The sequence below is a fragment of the Hydra vulgaris genome, chromosome 07 (assembly GCF_038396675.1).
Source record: "Hydra vulgaris chromosome 07, alternate assembly HydraT2T_AEP".
NCBI classification, from domain to species: Eukaryota; Metazoa; Cnidaria; class Hydrozoa; order Anthoathecata; family Hydridae; genus Hydra; species Hydra vulgaris.
The window spans coordinates 20,130,185-20,152,500 of record NC_088926.1 but is presented as its reverse complement, the minus strand read 5'-3'; the positions used below and the strand labels follow the sequence as shown (position 1 = coordinate 20,152,500).

General features: G+C 25.3%; 2 protein-coding genes across 2 annotated transcripts in view; both read right to left on the bottom strand.

The window, feature by feature from the left end:
- The window catches only part of LOC100204197 (probable dimethyladenosine transferase), a 28,880-nt gene extending 18,835 nt beyond the window's left edge, over positions 1-10,045 (bottom strand). Inside the window, 4 exon segments of the mRNA XM_065801320.1 lie at positions 7,096-7,157; positions 7,239-7,325; positions 7,818-7,891; positions 9,901-10,045. Coding sequence (XP_065657392.1) covers positions 7,096-7,157; positions 7,239-7,325; positions 7,818-7,891; positions 9,901-9,958 — 281 coding nt within the window. The 5' untranslated portion in view covers positions 9,959-10,045.
- A 924-nt stretch (positions 10,046-10,969) lies between these two features.
- LOC100207773 (glutathione S-transferase LANCL1) overlaps positions 10,970-22,316 on the bottom strand; it is a 30,276-nt gene continuing 18,929 nt past the window's right edge. The window contains exon 9 of the mRNA XM_065801319.1: positions 10,970-11,294. Coding sequence (XP_065657391.1) covers positions 11,206-11,294 — 89 coding nt within the window. The 3' untranslated portion in view covers positions 10,970-11,205. The remainder of the gene's footprint in view (positions 11,295-22,316) is intronic.

The window sequence follows — 22,316 nt, the reverse complement described above, 5'->3', positions numbered from 1 at the left end:
AGAAGCGGGTAGAATTTGCCCGCGAAAACATGGCACGCGATTGGGAACAAGTAAGAAATTTTAGATTAAATTCTCATGAATATGTAAGATGTCTAAATAGCTGAATATTTTTGTTTTCAATACCAGGTGATTTTTTCGAACGAGAAAAAGTTTAATCTTGATGGGCCTGATGGTTTTAGTGGCTGCTGGCGTAATTTGAGGAAAGAACCCAAATATTTTTCGACAAGGAATTTGGGTGGTGGATCTTTGATGGTTTGGCTTGGGTTTTGTGCAACAGGAAAGTTAAATTTAGCATTTACATTTTGCAAAATGAAAAGTTCTGAATACATTGATGTGCTAAAACTATGTTTGATTCCATTTAAAAACAAATATCGACGCAAAAAGTTTGTTTTTCAACAAGACAACGCCAGCATTCCCACTAGTAAGCTTAGTGGGAATGCTGGCGTTGTCTTGTTGAGACTAAAGCTTAGTTTGAAGCTAAAAAAGTTGAGCAAATGTGGTGGCCTGCTTGCAGCCCAGATTTGAATCCTGTTGAAAACATCTGGGTAATCATTGTAAGATGTATCTATGCTGATCAGAAGCAATATAACTCTGTGGCAGAGCTAAAAGTAGCGGTATCAGAATGCTGGGAGGATATGGAGCCAAAAGTGCTGGAAAACTTGGTGGAAAGTATGCCAAAACGAATTTATCACTCTGGATATTTTCAATATTAGTTCTCCAAATTGGAAAAATTATGTAAAAAAACGAGACCAAGTATAAATGCAGAAGAATTTTTAGCAATCCAAAGTGGGATTAAAATAGCTGGGTCAGTTAAAAAACATAATTTATTAAAACTGAATTTCAAAAAAAAAAGATAAAGAGGAAAAAGAAAAATTGAGAAATGATTAATAAGAATGGTAGTGATTCAAATAAAGAATTTTTTTTTTTGGATCTAAAAGTTCTGTTGACTCTGATTCTCAGAGCTCTCCTGAAATTGATAAAGTAAATTTAAACCATCTATAGATGTCATGAAAGATGTGTCACAAAATATCAATTTAACTTTACTAAAAAACTTTATTTGTCATCCAATAATAACAGCAACAGCTGACCGATATAAACTATCAAGCACACAGCTAATGATGAATTTTTCTACACTCTTGGTTTTAGGTTGTTTATATTAAAATTTTTATTTACGAGTAAGGTAAAAATTTATCTGTTAAACCAATTCAGTCAGGTACAGGACATTTTATCTGTAAAAAAATAATTGAAGATTTAGAAAAAAGGATCTTATAATACTTATTTATTTTTTTGTTGTAATTTTTAAGGTGCTCCCAGAAGACCTTATGGTCTTATCACAGACCACTGCAGTAGAGCATTTAACTAGGTAGTTCACGCCTTCTTCCTTATCAATGTTGCTTATTGGGCTAGAGCTGGTGTCCAAACCTTAGACTTCTTGGTTTTGAGCCAGAACTCTAACCACTGCGTCATGGCTGCACCAATAATTGTTTTATTGTTGTTATATCATTATTGTTGCCCAAGTTTTCAATACAATGTTTTTTAATACTGGAGTGAGAAATGTACCAGCGACTCTTCTTGAGAAATGCATATCTACAAATAGGCTTCTCTGGCTTATATGCCACCTTTATGTTTAAGAACTGGTTCTTGGATCATTTTAGAAAGCTTTTCTTATTAGAAAGATTAAAAATTTTTAAAAGGAATGGCTTCACTCTGGAAAAATTCCTATCTAGTTTTCCAATAGATCGCTTGACCTTGAAAATTCTTTCTTAGAAAAAAAAAGCAAATGAAAATTCCAAATTCTAAGAGAAAGTATTACAATCTAATCATTGTGCACAAGACAATTATAAAGAAGCTGCAGAATTAGCATATTTCCAATTAGGTGGAAAAGAGCCCAAGAAATGGAAAACATGTGGTGCTAATCATCATGCCAATGGATGGTAAAAAAATTAACGATATTTTATTTAAATAAATCCTTTTGATTTTTAGCTCAGTTATTTATATTAAAGCTGGATTAAAAGCATCAAAAGCTTGTGATGCCCCAATTAACAATATAGAGTTATTTAATGATCTAGAAGCTCTTAAAGAGAAGTTTCATATGCAAGATTATCCTTACCAAACTTCTGTGGCAGTTGAAAAAGTAGAACAAGTTTTAAACAGACACTCTTGGTATTTAACTGAACAGGTTTCAGTTAAATACCAAGAGTGTTTTGAGTTTATTTTCAAATTCTTTAAATGATAAACATAAAATTGCAAAAAAAAAAAAAAAAAAAAAATAGATTATGGAAAAACAATTTGTTTAAATTGCAGTAAACCAACTATTTCATTAATTAAAAAAAACTGTGAAATTTGTTCTTACATTGGGAAAAAAGTCTTGTTTGGTTTTTCATAACTTAAAAGATAAGGTCCAAAATGCTTATTACTGGAAGATTAAGCCATCTATCAAAACTATTAAAGTAACTCACAACGCAGCTGAGAGAGAAATCAAGTTGTGTTCTGATTAATTTCAGATACTTACAAAATTATACCAGAAAATAAATTAAAAAGTTATTTTAAAAACTTTATATAAACCTAAAAATTATCTTTTAAAACATTTTGAAATTTCTTTCATATAAGACCAGGCTGTAGGAAACAAAGTTTTTACTGTGGTAGAAAATCATAGAAATGTTGTTACAAATTTAATAAGAAACAGTTATTTATTGATATAGCACAAAGTAAACAAACATTAACTGTTTTTATAACATTTTTTATAGGAATAAAAAAAAATAACTGTCTTGCAAAGGCCATTATTTACAAGACAGTTATTTTAATAGAAACATAAAGTTTATAACATAAAGTTTATAAAGTATATAAAGTTTTTATTTATTTGTTATAGAGAACCTTTTTTTCACTTTCTTAAAATTTCAAACACAAATAATTTTTCAACAAATTATTGGTGGGTCAAAACGCTGAAAAAATTATTGGTGGTTCAAAATGCTGTTTCTTTATCATTTTGCATTAACACGCTCAAGCTTAATTTTATTATTTAACACGCTCATTATTTAACACGCTTATTATTTAACAAGCTTAATTTTATTATTTAACAAGCTTAATTTTATTATTTAACATTTTATTATTTAACACGCTATTAACACGCTCAAGCTTATTTCTGTCAGACCAGCAGATAAATGTTTTTTATAACACCCTCAAGCTTATTTCTGCTTGTCAGACCAACAGATAAATGTTTTTTATAACACGCTCAAGCTTATTTCTGCTTGTCAGACCAACAGATAAATGTTTTTTATAACACGCTCAAGCTTATTTCTGCTTGTCAGACCAACAGATAAATGTTTTTTATAACACGCTCAAGCTTATTTCTGTCAGACCAACAGATAAATGTTTTTTATAAGCTTTCATACCTAAGTCTGTTTTAATCAAATTTTTAATAGTTTAGTTCTAAATTCTTTTGCAATTGATCTTGCTGATTGAGCAGGATTTCATCTAATTCTTTTACAAATAACCTTAATGAATTTTTTAGCACGAACCACTCTTTTTCTCCCTGTTTTTTTTTTTGGTGGAATTTTATCTCAAGTTTCTTAAAAACATTTTTATGTTACGATATACCAACTTGTGGCCACATCTGCGATGTTTTAAATAGTTAACAATTTCAGTTGTTGTAATTTTTTTTTTTATAGAGACAAACAATTTCTCACTCTTTTTTTTACCATTTTGAATGTTCTGAAAAAAAAACTTGGCATTTCTGAGAGCTGATAAATACAGTTATTAGATATGCAAAAAGTAGTTTCATTGGAATAGAGGTTTATTAATAACAGTTTTCTAAACAGTTTTCTAACAGTTTTTTTTAATTTTATAAACAACTTTTTTAGACAACGATAGTCTTTTTAATGAACTTTATATAAGATTCATTAGAGTTAATACACTTTTAAAGAAAAATTTTTGAAAAGAAAAGTATGAATAAATAATAATTTTTCATCTTCAAAAAAAAATTTTTTTTATCAATTTTAAAAACAACTACTTTAAACAAACTATTGTCTCTTTAACAAATTTTTTTAATAAAATGATTCAAGTTAAATTATCATCTTTTTTTAAATGCATTTTTAATATCCTGTATTGGAAACTATTTTTAAATAAGTAAAAAGAACAACTATAATTAAAACTAAATGTGCATATTTTTTAAGCAATCATTCAAATGATCAAAGTTATTACTTTATTTATAAGGGTTCCCCATAAAATAAAAACATTTACAAATATAAAAATTTTGAAGTTTTTATTCTAAACATAATTTAAAACTTGATTTAATTACTCTTAGTATTTTCGTTTTTTCATGCTTTATTTTTGTAGTTTATATGTTTATTATTTGTGTTTTTGTTCTAGTTAATTTTATTTTATTTTCTTTTACGTTTAGTCTAGATAAGTCTTTTCAGTGCATTTTTTAAATTTTCAAAACAGCTGTGGTCAAATCATCAAAACAAAATATTATTTATGTGGTCATAAAAAGACAAGTGATTGCATGTCTTCCTGATCAAACACTGATATATATCAATCTTCTCTGTTTGAAATTTAATGCCAGCACACAAAAAAGCGCTGACCAGGAAGTCATTTTTAGGTTGGTATGTGCAATTTAAAAAACTCTTTTTTTTTCTGTTATTTAAAAAAAAAGTTTTAATAAAGAGCAATGTGTAAAATGGTTAAATGAGATAGGAAAGTCTACTGGTGGAACTTAATAGGAAGGTAAGTGTGGACAACAAGAAAAAGCATTCAGAATGCTGCAAAATAGCTTCAGTTAAAACATTAACCAGTGAAAACATTACATACATTAAGATAATGATTAAAAAATGGTGACAATTTGAGACCAGCAGTATTACTTTTTGATGGATATGTTCCTAAAAAAGGACATTGTGTTTGTCCTGTTGGAGCAAGTGGGTTGTGTTGCCACATACTTTCACTTTTATTGTTTTTAAAACACTATGTCAAAAAAGAAAAGATTTTGGCTTGCACAGAACAGTTACAAAAGTAACACCCTCGACCAAAAAAGGATCTTTTTCAATGGCCCCATTTAACAAAATTAAACCTTATTCTGCAAACATTTTAGGGAAACCTAGTTTTATATTATATTGGGACATTATTAAAAATGACATATCTACACTAGACCTAGGTTGTTTAAAAAATATTAAAAGAGGTAAATTGTTTGAAAATGTAGAGATTGAAAAATTTAAACCTCTTAAAAAAGCGAAAATTGAAAAATGTGGTTACTTCAATAACTTAATTAACAATAAGTACGGCTTCAGCCCTTATGGATTAGGTCTATCAGGAATTTTATTAGAAGTGAAGATTCGAGCAGCAAGTTGTGTTGGGCCAATAACAACGTTAGCAAATTTCTCTCAGTATTATGTTCAGTGCCAGCTATAGATGCAGAATTTTGTGTTTTACAATCATATCACTTATAGACCTATTAGTAATTATTACCTTATTAGTAATTATTACAGAAATAGTAAATAGGAACCATTTTGAAATTAAGGATCTACTTAATTTAAAAAAATATATAATTGGTCACATACCTGATTTTGAAGAAAATCAGGTATGTGACCAATTATACTTTTTATAAAAAAATAATCAAAGTTAAGTTCTTGTCATAAATTTTGTATATATTATTCAATCAAAGCCAGTTTAAGTGTTTTTATAATTGGAAAACATTAGAAATTTTAATTCAAAATCTGACTCACTTTGACATTTGAACTCTGTTGTATCTATTACAATATCTGTCAAACCATGTCCAACTTAAAACTTTTGGGCATTTTTTTAAGCAAAAATCCAAATGCAGGTTTCAAATCTATCTCATTAAATATAGTAACTAAAAGAATTACACATTCAACAAAAGTCTTTTTTTTTTGTCAAAAGTCTTTTGTTGATTTCGACTTATCTATAATAAAGGTCACTACCCCTTGATGAAGCCCATGACTACATTGCCATGGGCTACATCATGACAATGATGTAGCCCATTACATTTCTTACAATGTAAGAAAGGACAATTGTCCTTTCTTACATTGTATAAAAGGACAAAAATTCTGTTGCTTTATCAATAGTTTGACGGCATGGTATATTATCTTCACTGTATGGATATGGTATAGAAACATTTTTGGTTGTTCTATTAAAAACTTATATTTAAAATGTTTTCAAGAGGATTGTTCAATTTTATTTTTTAAACTGTATATATTTTTGTGGTAATAAATGCTAGCAGATTTCAGCTTTAACAATTCAATATTTTTTATATGAAGTGAACTTTTCAGTTGCTTATTTTTTTTTCTTGGAGTCTTAGTGGGGTTAAGCTTTTTTTTCAATCTTATTTTAGATAAAGCTTTCTTTTTACAAACAATTGGTGCTGTATAATCTCATTTTGGAGAGACAAAAAACAGTGTTTCGCAAAACTTTTGGGAAACACTGTTTTTTATCTGTGTGGCTACTTTGAATTTTCTCCTTGCCGATTTGCAACTTTTTTTCAACATATCACTTGGATTTTTGTAGGAGTTAAACTTTATTTTAGCTAGCGAGCATTTTTCACATATTTTTTCACGATGGCTGGAATGTCTGGCAAATCGTTTGTACTTTCTCTCCCATTCTTACTCCAATGAGCTCCACATTTGTGCTCTTTTTCCCAATTCATCCTACTTGTTTTAAACAACTTATACACTTTTTGTATAACTTGTTTAAAACAAGTATACATTTTTTGTAGACTTTCTGATATAAGTAAATGATAGTATTTAATAGGTAGACCATTGGAATCTTTTGATTTAAAGTTATTGATAAAGTAAAAGCACAATACTAATTAACCATCTTAGTAAAGTGAAAACAATACAATGCTCATTTAACTTGTTGATGCTTTATAAAACTAAAAAGTTACCATTTTTGTTTTTGTCCTACATCATTAATACAAGTGTGCGAACTGTGTCAAATGAGTTTTGCTTATATATATATATATATATATATATATATATATATATATATATATATATATATATATATATATATATATATATATATATATATATATATATATATATATATATATATATATATATAATATTTGTATACACATATAATTACCTTCCTTGCACTCTTTTCTGTAACTCAGAAGCCATACGTGGGTCTAGCTCACAAGCAATTAACTGAAATTTGCAAAATCTTATAAATATTTAACCATTTATTTAACTTTAAAAAGTTTATCATTTACACATTAAAAATAAAACCTTTTTTGCTTTCTCCAAGATTTTTACAGACATATTTCCTGTACCAGGACCAACTTCTAATACTGTATCTGTAGATTTTATTGCAGCCTTAAAGATCATAATAATTAAAACAAAGCTACTACTAGAAAGCAACCACTTGCTCACTCACTAGAAAGCAACCACTCACTCACTAGATAGCAACCAGTCACTAACTCACTAGAAAGCAACCACTCACACACTCACTAGAAAGCAACCACTTGCACACTCACTAGAAATTACCCACTCACTCATTAGAAAGCAACCACTCACACACTCACTAGAAAGCAATCACTCACTCACTAGAAAGCAACCACTCACTCACTAGAAAGCAAACATTCACACAGAACTGTAAAATTATTTTTACTAAATTAAGATTAAATGCAAAAATTGACATTGTTTTAATTTAATTTATTTTGTTTTATTTGATTATAATAAACTTAATTTATACTAAGTTACTATGAAAATGTACTGCATTTAAAGTTAATTAATTTTCTAAAAATGTTCATTCTTATAGCCTATCAACCTAGATTAAACAAATTTATTGATTATAAAAAAAATCACCTTGTCAATAATAGCATTAACAATTAATGGATTCTTCAAAATATGTTGTCCAAATTCGTGTTTAAACTGAATGCCTATAAAATCATGAAATAACACAACAATAAAAAAAAGACTCTTATATTAAGTGTTTGAATATTATAATTTAATTATTAAAACTTCGTCTTTTAATTTTTTACAAAATAAAATAATTAAATCAAGATTTTAAAAATGGATGTATCTTTATCAAGTGTCTTTATATTATTTTATTTATGGATCTTCATAACCATATAAAGGCTTATTATAACCTTGTGTTAATTGAAAAATTGAAAGATACTATTACACAATTTATCTTGTAAAGTTAAGACTTTGTAGCAAGACCCTTCTAAAGATGTTTGGTCTTTTGACAATTTTTGTTTGATCTTGAAATCTTTTATCAAAAATTTATTTGTTAGTTTAAACTTTATTGAAATTTTTTTTTTTTTACATTTTTAATTTAACATTATTGCGTTCATTTAAATAACTCTTTTTCTATCAAACCTAATATCTCTAGCAAAATTCATTGTACTTTCACTAAGTAAACCTTTTTTAGAATGGATTGAGTATTATGAAAAAATTAGAAAGACATTTTTTAATTATTATATTTATTATATTTTTAATCTTCTTTACTTATTTTTACTTTTAAATTATTGCTCAGAAAAACTCATGCATTGTATAACAAAAACATTCACTAGAACATTTTTAAATGCCTCCAAAACTGTTTAACAAAGGCCTCCATTTAAACAAAAGTAAAATTTGTTTTGTTAGTCTTCTCCGATTGCAATATAAAATCTGCCACAAAAATTCCAACTTTTATTTCAACCTAGAATCAAAATTCCATTTTTGACACTATTTCAGTTTTAATCTTTATTCATAATTTTTCGGACCTTTAAATTAATTAAAACATACATTAATCCTATAACACATTCTTTATTAAAAATTTTTAAAAATTATACTATAATAATGAAAAACTATATAAACAAATCTCTTAATAATTGAGAAACTGTAAATGGTAAGACATTTACGCATGTTAAAATCGGTCATCTGTCAGTAAGTCATCAGCAAGCCATGATTACAATAATTTCCAGAAAAAAGTTTATAAAAAATTTCAATTATTTTTATTATATTTATTTTAAATAATTCATTTATAATATTATATAGAAGAAAAAAAAAAGTCAAAGTGTTTGCAGTTTAATTATTGTATTCTTAGAAAAAATAATGAAAAAAAATCATCTTAAATAAAAAATTGAAAAATTTAATTTTTTTCAAAATAGTCTTTTTTTGATATTAATTATTATTATTATTTTACTATTGTATTACTTGGCATTATTAGATTTATTTATTAGATTTGGCATATCAATTCTAAAATATGTGCAAAATAAGATGAGTTGCATAGTATGTTGATACTGTTATATATACTACATTACATAATATACTATATATAAAAAACCAAAACTGCAATTAAGAAAATATTTTATAAAACAGATCATTGTTTAAGTTAAAAATCATTTCTTTTTCAAAAAAAAAATCAAAGCTGATTGCAGTTGTCTCACTCTATTATGCTCACGAATATATGACTCCTGAACCATTATTAATCTTATATCTGGCCTTACATGGAAAAAACTTATTTGAAATAATCTAAAAGGAATAAATTTTAAAAATTAAATGTCATATTTTTTTAATTCAAATAATGTGCAGATTAAAAAAAGGTTTTAAATCTCAACTTTTTTAAATTCATTCCTATTTTCATTATTTGATTTTTTTAATTTTCATCTTAATTTTTTCCCTGTTAGTACTATTGTTTTTCATTCTTTATCATTTCTATAATCATCTTTTAATTTAAGTCATCTTTTAATTTTTATCTTTTTTTAACTATTTAAACTCAATTAATTTTTTTTTACTTATTTTCTTTAATTAATATTTTCTTCTATAATCAAATCCTTTGTATAAAAATATTCTATGAATGAACAAATGAATGAATGAATGAGAGTAGTTGTTTATCATTTTTTTGGATTAAATTTGTACATTTTAATAAAAAAAAATTTCTTGATTAAATAATAGATTTAACCTTCTGTTTTAACTTGTGTGTGTACCCTTGTTTTCTTTTGAACTCTTTCTTTTGGCATGTTTTATAATTTTCTGAAAGAAAACAAACAAAGCATTTTAAAAATATATAAGGAGTTTGTAAAAGTTCAACTAAATTTTGTGAATTGAATTTTATATATATACAACCCTTGGAATTAGGAAAATTGAGATTGGCAATAATTTGCCGACCTAAAACTTTTAGAGGTTAGCATCAGGTCGGCAAAAAAAATTTGATACAAAGGTCTTACCATAAAACATCGAAATGAGGTTGGCATTTTTTTGCCGATCTTAAACACTTTTAGGTCGACAGTTAGAGTGGTATTGCCGAATGCTGACCCTAATTCCAAGATTGTATATATATATATATATTTATAAACTTGCAATGGAGTGACATTGCTACATTGACTTTTATAGTTTTATAAGGGTTTGAGATAGAGCAGCAATTGATTTTTTAATTCTTCTTTTTTTTCTTCTTCTTTTTCCAAAAAAAGCTTATGGTTTTAATTAAGCAAGAAAAAGTCAGCAAATGTATATCTATATTTTTTTTATTGTTAATTAATATCCCCAAGGGAGATGAATTAACACAAAAAGAGAAGGCCGCTAGAGTTGAGAAGGCTACTTTAGTTGTTGTTACAACCCTCTCTCAACTCTATAACTCCAAATTCCAAACCTTGACAAACGAGACCACTGCACAGAGAATCAAGATGAGCGCAGTGCTACTAAGGACATGGTAGAAATCAAACTCGGAACTTCTTGATTATGAGGTGGGCACTCTACCACTACACCACTACTGCAAATAATATTTATATACGCTATAGTAGATATATATTTATATAAATATATAAATTAATTGGGTTTATTAAAAACATGGGTCTATATACATTGTTATATACACATATATATATATATATATTTATATAAATATATATATATATATATATATATATATATATATATATATATACATATATATATATATATACATATATATATATATATATATATATATATATATATATATATATTACAATCAAATTAATGACATATGTGACTTAATCAATTTAAGTGCTTCCATAAAAATATTTAAAAATATACATTTTTATATATACAATAACTAAAATGTGAATGTTTCTAAATTCAGATATATTTAATATAACAATTTTTGTTTTTATATGTAACCCATAAGAAAATAAATAAGACGGTGTATGGTGTAAAGATATGTCGGTGTTTAGGTTTATCAAGAACATGGATCAATCGGTGTCCATCAATGTCAACCATATTAGATAAACTACTTATATGACAGCAACTGAAAAGCTGGAAATTTTGCTTGGTAAGGTGTTAAAACATCCAAAAGAAAATAAAGAGTACCAGCCAAACCTAAATAAAAAACAAAACTAATTCATGAGTTAAAAATAAAATTTTTTATATTAAAATACCATTATATTAAGTATTAAATATATCTATTATTATTAAGGATAAAAATTTATTTTTAACTGTTTAATAATATTTCAGGGGCTCAGAGCAAAAAAGTTGTAACTGAAATTTTTGCAAAACAGAGAAAACAGGGTTTTAAAAAAATGTCAGTTACAAGCTTTTTGCTCTAAACCTGTGATTTGATCTATGAGTGTTGTCAAAAATACATGCAGTTCTGGGAGGATTTATATAAACTATCCATCTGTGACAAAGTTTACTCCTTAGCCAAAATTTTAAACCCAAAACAGTAAAATACATGAAATAGTAACATACTTTATGCCACAATTAAAAATAAAACATTAATTAATACATTATTGCATAAAACACCATAAATGACCATACTGAAATAGCCATGAAGGAGCTTCAATACATACATCAAGAGTTTGGGCAGATTTTTTTTATGGAATTGACACACTTAAATCACCTTTATATTTTACAAGTTTATTTTATTATTTGACATTAAAAATTATTTTTTATTTTACAAGGCATATGAAAAATGTTTGAATTACATGGCATATAAAAAATGTTTTTAATTTTTTATTTAACAGTTTCCAGATGCAGAACAAAGAAGATGCAGAAAAAAATATTCTAATCTTTGATCAAAAAAAAAATAATCTTTTATCTTTAATCTTTTTCAATTTTTTAATTCTTTTTAATCTAAACATTTTTTAAACTTTTTTAATCTTTGATCTTTAGATGTAACTTGACCCTAACACTAACCTTAATAACTTAATAACTTTCTTTTTTATTATTCTTTTAAGTTAAAAAGATTCTTAGCGAATATACTGGAACATTGTAGATCACCACCATCCCATGGTGGTGCCAAGGTGTTTAACCAAAGTTTATCATTCAGTTCTGTGAGATTTAACAAACCAAATATGAATCCTCCTAATTTTAATCCAAATATGAAGGCTCCTAATTTTAAACTAGAAAAGTGGTTTTTCTAGTTTAAAATTAGGAGCCTTCATCAAGTTTGATTTCTCTGAATTCCTAAACAGTTCAGGACCATTTTCACAACATCATATCTTTCTGTTACAAAAATATCTTAGTCTCAAAGAGAAAGAGGAACCAAGGTTTCACCAAGGTATTATGAATTTGATTCCATTGAAAGCATCACGGCATCAATTCCATTTAAAACTGTTTAATATGCTGAACAATATGTTCAACATGTATTCTCTATATTTTGCCACTTGACAATCGACTTTTATAGCTCAAAAAGGTAGGGTGTAAGGTAAAAAAGGTAGGGTGTAAGGTAAAAAAGGTAGGGTGTAAGGTAAAGAGGTTTTAAAAATTAGACAGAACAAAATATTGAAATCTAGCATTACCAGCACTTGTTTTTTTTTATATGTCATATCATAAGTATGATATGCACACTCAATATCTGAATCTTGAGATAATAGGTAGCCTTGGACATAAAACATGCATGAGACACGCACTGTGGGGCTTAAATGTGAAAAATTCTTTCAAGATATACATACATAAGAGCCACTTTCAATAGTTCTTTGTAATTTCCTCAGGAGAAAATGTTTTGATTAAGAGCTTTACTTCCTTACATAATTACGAAGAATGTAAATCTTTCTTTTTTAGATTTTTTATCTTCTGTGATTTCTTCTATTTTGCGTAAAATAGCTTTACTGAGAGCAATTTAACAATTTGCTTATATTGTTGTGAACTTTCCCAAATAGAATTCTTTTAAGTTTTGATTGAGACAATGAAATATCAGCCATATTTCCACCCAAATTTACCATTAAATCTAAACAGCATTGAACATGAAGAGAAAACCATCCCGCCACCTTTTTATATATCTCTATATATAACAATGGTTAGGCGGGATGGTATTTTTAAATTACCGAATACCATCTTGTTACTTTTTTTTCTCCACTTCGAGCACTGGATAATATCAATGTGTTCTACTTAGAAACAGTTATAACCTTTTATAAAACAACCTTCAAACAAACATAAAAAACATTAAACAGTTTTTTTTTGTCAAAGAAACGCCCTTTTCATTAAAAAAATTTTTGAATTAGTTTAGGCATACAGGCAATTAATTTTTATACTTTTACATGCTGATGTTGTTCCTTATGTCTTCTAAACCTGTCTAAAATTGTTCTTTGGAACTTGAACAGATTTTGTAGATGTTACAACCTTATTCCTCTCCTAAGTCAATCGGGTTCAAGTCTTGTGACTGTGGTTGCCAGACCATACTTTTGAGCACTCCTGCTGCTTTTTTTTTTTTGTCTACAAAACCCTTACACAATTTGAGGAATGTTTCAATTTAATTCAAGATAAATTATAGTCAACTAACTCCTAAATTATTGTTTTTAATCATAAAAACAATAACAAATACATATAAAGGTTTAATACACTAAACACTCTAAGAACTGCATTTTCCAAATCTCACAAAAAAATATTTAGTTTGATGCAAAAAAAAATTTTTTAATTATTTACCTAAAGCTAAGAAAATTATAATTTTTATGCGCAAGTGAAAAGCCTTTAAAATTGAATCAGAAATGTTAAGGTGTTAAGGTGACAACAAATAGTTCCCTTAACACAACAGTCGCCTTATAGCTTTTTTTTTTGCACATATATATGTGTATATATATATATATTTGTGTGTGTGTGTTTAGATAACACATCTAATTTCATAGACATGTTATCTAAACTATACAATAATAATAAGCTTCTGGGAGCTTCAGTACATACATTGACTACCTTATAGTTTGCTGCCACAAAGGAGTGGCGCTGTATTGACTGAGGGTTTAGGTTGGGGTAGCAATCTTTTCTTTAATTATTCTTCTTTTTTTTTTTTTTTCTTCTAAAGAAAAGCAAAATGAGTGAGGAATTGCTGATCTATATGCACTATAGCAGTTGTAACATTTAACGCTCTTTAAGCTATTAAAAATGAACCAAAATGGAAATGACTTAAAACTTTCCAGAAATGTGAAATGCTATCATATGATTTAATATGAAAAAGTTACAGCATTAAAGTCTTTGACTTTTTTCAAAAATTGAGTCTATGTAGCCTAACGATTGTAACATTTACTTTTCACAACTTCTGAACAAAATAACTGTCAGATTTAATGCAGTGAATAGCATGTTAAAAAAATCATTTGTTGTATGCATTTAGCACATATTATTATATGCTGAGTTTTATAGTTTTTTCTCGAAGTTTTATAAGTATTTTTACGCTATTTGTTGTGAGGATCATAACTGTGACAGTCGTATTGAAAATTCTAATATTAAGAAACATCAAATAAAACAACAATCAATGGACCAAAAAAAAAAAAAAGATTATAAAAACCATACAAATTATGTTTAAAAAATGCACTTTATAACATCAATGTTCTTAGTTATGGCATTTTGATACTGAGTTCGTTTAATTTGGAATAGGCTAATGATAGGCAAATAAAGGCTGCTATGTTTATACTTTATTGCCTTACTAAATTTTTAATGGTTAATGCCCTTATTGCTCCCTGTTTTAACATAGGTTAAAAAAAATAATTATTTCAGAAATGATTTTTGCTTAATATCTTTTATTGGAGTTATAACAAGTTGCTTGTTTTTTTCCCTTGTTTTTTCTTTGTGTTATAACTGCCTCCTTTGATAACTTCTCTTTCTTTCTTTTTCCATTGATTTTTCCTATAAGCTCTTGATCTTTTAGGATCTGATTTAGGCATTTAAAAAATGTTATGAAATATTGCACCTTTCTTTGTGATTTATGTTCAGTTATGGTAAAAAAAAATTACAAAATTTTATAAATAAAAAACCGCAAAATTGAATGAACAAAAGCATTGCAGAGCAAACTATAAACTATAACACTATATATATGATAAATGTATATATAAATATGATAAGTATATATATATATATATATATATATATATATATATATATATATATATATATATATATATATATATATATATATATATATATATATATATATATATATATAGATCTATAGTTTGTTGGCTTTGGGAAGAGCGGAAGGAAAAAAGTGATTCTTACGCCAACATATACGTCACTTTTAATTACTTTTAACTTTTCATCCAACATTTCCGTGTTGGACGAAAGTAAAAACCATTAATTTAATTACAAATTAATTGTTTTTTAAAAAAACCACAGAAACGCAAATTTAATTGACCAGAATGTTTTTAAAAACATTCTGAATGTTTTTAAAACATTTTGAATGTTTTTAACAATATAAACAATGTTTTTATTTTAATTTTTTTGAATAAAATTTTTTTATTTTTATTTTTTTTAATTAAATGTTTTTATTTTTATTTTTATTACTGTAAATTATGCGCCGAGTGTTGCTACATCGACTATCTTATAGCCTGACTCGCAAGGGAGTGCTGCTACATCGACTGACAAATAGCCTGACTTGCAAGGGAGTGCTGCTACATCGACTGACAAATAGCCTGACCCGCAAGGGAGTGCTGCTACATCGACTGAGGGTTTGGTTGGGGCAGGCAGTCTATCATTATTAAAAAAAAAAAATTCCGGTCTTGCATTTTAATTTTTACTTTTTGTCAACAAAATATGGAAAAAACTTTCGGACAACATCTAAGGGTTCTATATATATATATATATATATATATATATATATATATATATATATATATATATATATATATATATATATATATATATATATATATATATATATATATATATATATATATATATATATATATATATATATATATATATATATATATATATATATATATATATATATATATATATATATATATATATATATATATATATTATATATATATATATATATATATATATATATATATATATATATATATATATATATATATATATATATATATATATATATATATATATATATATATATATATATATATATATATATATATATATATATATATATATATATATATATATATATATATATATATATATATATATATATATATATATATATATATATATATATATAATATATTATATATATATATATATATTTATATATATATATAATATATATATATATATATATATATTATATATATATATATATATATATATATATATATATATATATATATATATATATATATATATATATATATATATATATATATATATATATATATATATATATATATATATATATATATATATATATATATATATATATATATATATATATATATATATATATATATATATATATATATATATATATATATATATATATATATATATATATATATATATATATATATATATATATATATATATATATATATATATATATATATATATATATATATATATATATATATATATATATATATATATATATATATATATATATATATATATATATATATATATATATATATATATATATATATATATATATATATATATATATATATATATATATATATATATATATATATATATATATATATATATATATATATATATATATATATATATATATATATATATATATATATATATATATATATATATATATATATATATATATATATATATATATATATATATATATATATATATATATATATATATATATATATATATATATATATATATATATATATATATATATATATATATATATATTTAAACCTAGTTGGAGTACAATTTTGTAAATAAAAATTCAGCATAATGTTTAATAATGCCTTCAACTCAAACTAAGAAGTAATAGCTATTTAAAAACACAGCACTGAAACATTTTTTAACACATCACAACAGGACTATATATAAATGTCAAAAAAATGTTTGTTTATCATTGTTTATATATAATCCTTTCAACTTAAAATCCATGATAAAATGATTTTATGATAAAAAAAAATTTTTATAACTTTTTTGCTTAAAAGTATTCCTAAATAGTTAAAAATAAGAGTTCATTAAGGTTAGTATGTGCCTTCATAACTTTTTTTTCCTTCTCTTGTGCAGAATCGCCTATTATATATATATATATATATATATATATATATATATATATATATATATATATATATATATATATATATATATATATATATATATATATATATATACGCAAAAAGTTCCCGTACAAAAATATAAACAGCAAAAACAGCAAAAGTAAAAAAAAACTAAGAGAATACAAAGGAATACAAAAGAATACTAAAAACACACTATATGTTGAAAGAAAACACCATACAGATAATTTTTTTAAATTATACTTCTGAACGGGAACTTTTTCTGTACCCTGTATATATATATAATCTAAATACTTCAAAAAAAGTTTTTATTTCAGAAAAGATTTGTAACAAAATATATATATGGGCAATCCGCAAGAAAGAGGAAAAAAAAAAAAAAGTAAAAAAATTATGAAAACCCATACTAAACTCCGAAACTCTTTTTTTTTAACTATTGAAAAATACTTTTAAGCAAAAAAGTTATTTAAAAAAATCATTTTATCATACCATAGCATGATTTTAAAGTTGTAAAGGTTGTGTAAACGTGTTTTGACTCTTATTTACAGTCTTGTTGTGTAGTGTTAAAAATCGTATCGTATACCCATAATTAAGAACTTTAACAAAATGTTATATTGCATTTTTATTAACATAATATACATATTTGTTAATAATCATTTATACTTTTTTTCTTAAATCATTGATTGTGTTATTTGATTTGCTGTTTTTAAGCATTGGATTTTTCATTACGATCGTCACAGTTACGACGGTCACAACAACAAAAAACATAAAAATGCTTATAAAACTTCAAATAAAACTATGAAAATCACCATATAATAACATCATTACCATCACTAAAAAATCATTTGGTGTGCGAAATACGCAGACCAAATGATTTTTTTTTACAATGCCTTTTGCTGCATTAAGTCTGGCAAAGTTGTTTTGTTAAGAAGTAGTAAAAAGTAAGCGTTACAACTGTCACACAATGTAGAGTTAATTTTTGAAAAAAGTTGAAGATTTTAATGCTGTAACTTTTACGTGCTAAATTATATGATAGCATTTCACATTTCTGGAAAATTTCAAGTCATTTGTCTTTTTCAGTTCATTTTTAATAGCTTTAAGAGTGTCAAATGTTACAACTGCCACTCTCACGGAATTGCCTATATATATATATATATATATATATATATATATATATATATATATATATATATATATATATATATATATATATATATATATATATATATATATATATATATATATATATATATATATATATATATGTATTAGGGATGCGCCGAATCCGGTTTTTGGCCAAACACCATAATATTTCAACTATAATATTTTGCTGAACACCAAACAATTTGGCAAACGAACTATTGCTAATTTTAAATAAAACATTAGTGATTAAACTCTAAGTCAAAACGAGGCCCTATGAGAGGGGGCGCAGTTGGTGTGGCACACCAGGGCCCATAAGGGTTTAGTAAATGCGGCTTTATAAATGCGATGTAGTGGTAAGATACTAATAGAAAGTAAGACAATACACCACAATTATAAAGCTTTCATTGGTTATATGTTTTTCATTGGTCATTGGTCAGTCTTCGCTTATGCTATGCTAACTCGCTAAAGCAATGTTAAATCGTATTAATTTAAAAAAGAATGTAAAATGAATAAAATAAATATAACTCTTACTTTTTATAATTCTTTTCTTTAGTTTATATATTTCTTGAACATCTTAAATTTTAAATAATGTTATTAACAATGATTTTTCGATTTAATACGCAAAATTAAATTATTTCATTTTCAATCTTTTTGAATTGTCTTTTTTTTTCAACAATTTCTTACTTTGTTAAATTTTTTTAATCCTCTGTTGGTTAATGCAAGTTAAAAAAAAAAGAAATTTTTTTTTTTAATTTATTATAGAAAAATAATATTTTATATTCTTTTAAATTTATCGACTCAATCTTTTTAAGATTTTGCGTACAAGAAATATCCAAATGCATAAATCGGGAGCACAAAAAAGAAAAAAGAAACACATATACAATGAAAGAAAAGGAATACAGACACTCTTATAATTAGGTATAAAATAACAACAAATTTAATTGGAAACAAATACTGATGTTAATTTGGAAAAAGAGAAAAACGAAAATGACATTCATGAACAAAATAGCCATCGCAAAAATGAAATAGCAGCGAAAAAAAAAGTGAAAAAAAAAGGAGCCTTTTACAAATATGATTGACATAGATATTGATTCAGAACCTGGATCTGGTGCTACATAGTTGAATACTTAACTACAAGTTAAGTAGTGAATCATTTCACTAACAAAGTACAAAACTTGACATTGGATTCATCACAGCAGAATTTTTTTTCTCAATAAGAAATAAATAATTTTGTTACCAGAGGTCATATTATCTTTGCTTTAAATTTGACAAAAGATGATAATAATCAAAAACTTCTAGAAGGTATATTAAAGTTTAGAAACATTAATGCAGAACGGTGTACTCGAGACTGACTTGTATGGAGCAAGCATAAGGCTTCTTTATATTATTTTCCTTGCCGGTTTTTTTAGAATAATGTATATTCCAAGCTAAGGTATTGCTTCTAAATCTGCATAAACTACAGCTGAAGGCTGTCAAACAAGTTCTAATTGGCAGAAGTTATGTAACAAGATTCCAGATCTTGAAAAGAGTAATGGGCATAGAGAATGTTATCTAGCATGGAGTGAATTAGAACGCCATCTTTCAATGCAAAGCGCTATTTATAATTTTATTGAATCATCAATTAAAAGGGATTCTAAAAATGGTACCAAATTTTGTGAAGAATTATTGATGTTTTCCTTTTCTAAGACTGCAACTACATTACCTCTCAAATGATTCCCAAAATGAGTTTATTGCATTACATAGTTATTACTATGTGCATGGTTTAAATATATATTTTAATAAAAAGAAAACAAAAACATTATTAATTAAAAAATCTTTTTAGTCATTATTATTGTGGTTTTTTAAAAAAAGAAAAAATTAATGTACTTCCGCATTAACCTAATTGCTTTAACTTTTCGACAACAATAAAATGTCGCTTAATTGTCGAAGTCATGAAATTGTTGTCGAAAGAGACTTTTTTTTACCATAAAAGTCTCTTTCGACTACGAGATAAGGGTATATATATATATATATATATATATATATATATATATATAATATATATATATATATATATATATATATATATATATATATATATATATATATATATATATATATATATACACCCTTATATATATACTAGTTTTTTACTGCTCTCTTCTTTAAGAAGGATGAGAAGTATCTTTGGTTGAAAATACTTTTTTAACATAAAAAAAGTATTTTTAGTTTGAGACATTATTTTATTACACAAATCTTCGAAGGATGAAATACTTTTATAAAAGTGGGTATCACTTTTATGAAAGTGATACCCACTTTCATAAAAGCTTCTTTTATCAGGCACAGTACTTCTTAAAGATGGCAATGATTTAATGGTTAGACTTGCTGGCGGTGAGTTGGAATTTGACTTGGATTTACACAAGAAAATACAGATGGTAAATGTTTTGGTCTTTTTCTTTGTCATTAGGGCCAATTAAACTTTTTTAGAGTCTTTAGGCTAATTATCTTCACAAATAAAGTATTTGGGCTATCTGGAATATTATCTCGAGGCGTAGCATTTATACATTCATATCATTCATCTACTTTTTTTTTAATTGGAAGGAAAATGGAAAAACTTTCACAGACTTTGCAACATTATAGTTACTTCTGCATCCAGTCACACAACACTTGAAAAACATATTCCTAACATCTATTTATTTAGCTCTAAAAAGAAAGCAAATTTAATGTATATAAATTTAACTCATCACATATCAAATTAAAAGACCATGTTCTTTTTCTAGAATGAGCCCTATTACAAATTATTAATTTGAAATTTATTTAAAAATACTTGAATACAGTTTTTTTTTTAACCGTATGTTTACTCGGCCTGTCACTATAGCCGGCCATTTTTTAACACTTGAATACATTAAGTTTAAAATTCTGACTTCCAACAGTTAGAGGAAAAAAAAAAAGAAAAAAAAATTTTTTCTGTTATAAAAGTCCTTTATATCATAGATAAAACTTTCCAAACCCAGTCAATATATGCACTAAAGGGGTTGTAGATGGCTATTTCAGTATGTAGCCATCAATGAAGTATTCTGCGGGACTAATTAGGCCAAGATGTTTATATATTTATATATAGATATACCATAAAATCGCCTAAGTTCGGTCACTTAAACTTTAAACATTTATCATGCAAAAATAAAAAGTTGATATTGTAAAAATAAAAAAATGAAAAATAAAAACTAGTACTCAATATTTAATTTAAAATAAAAACGTCTACTTTAACCGAACTTTCAATATCATCTCATAAGTTCAGTCGCTATACAAATACTAATAATGTATCACAAACTTAATGTCACAAATAATGAAAATTAATTTTAAAATGTTGTTTTATTGTAAAATTATGATATAAATTCAGATAATTCCGGTAACTAAGGAGGGCGTCGCCTGGGGCTCAAAAAATAAGTCTTTTGAGGCACCAAAGAAAACTAGAAGAAGCCCATAATAAAAGGCTTTTTTAAATATAAGTAGTAGTATTTTAAATTTTTATTGTAATTAGTTAACTATTTTATTACTTTGGCTATTATCATATTTGCTACGTCACTGGTTTATAAAACTAAAAATATATTTTTCAATTAATTTAAATAGATTTTTTCAATTAACAAAAAAACACTACTTTGCTTTAAATTAGTTTTGTATGTTTATTGGCAATTCTTGCACACATCGTTAACCATAGTAGAACAGCAATATCCACACAACCAATCGTCACAGGATTCGCAACACATTCATAATTGTCGTTGAGCTGTAATTTTATCTCCAAAAAAAATGTCACAAGCTTGATATTTAT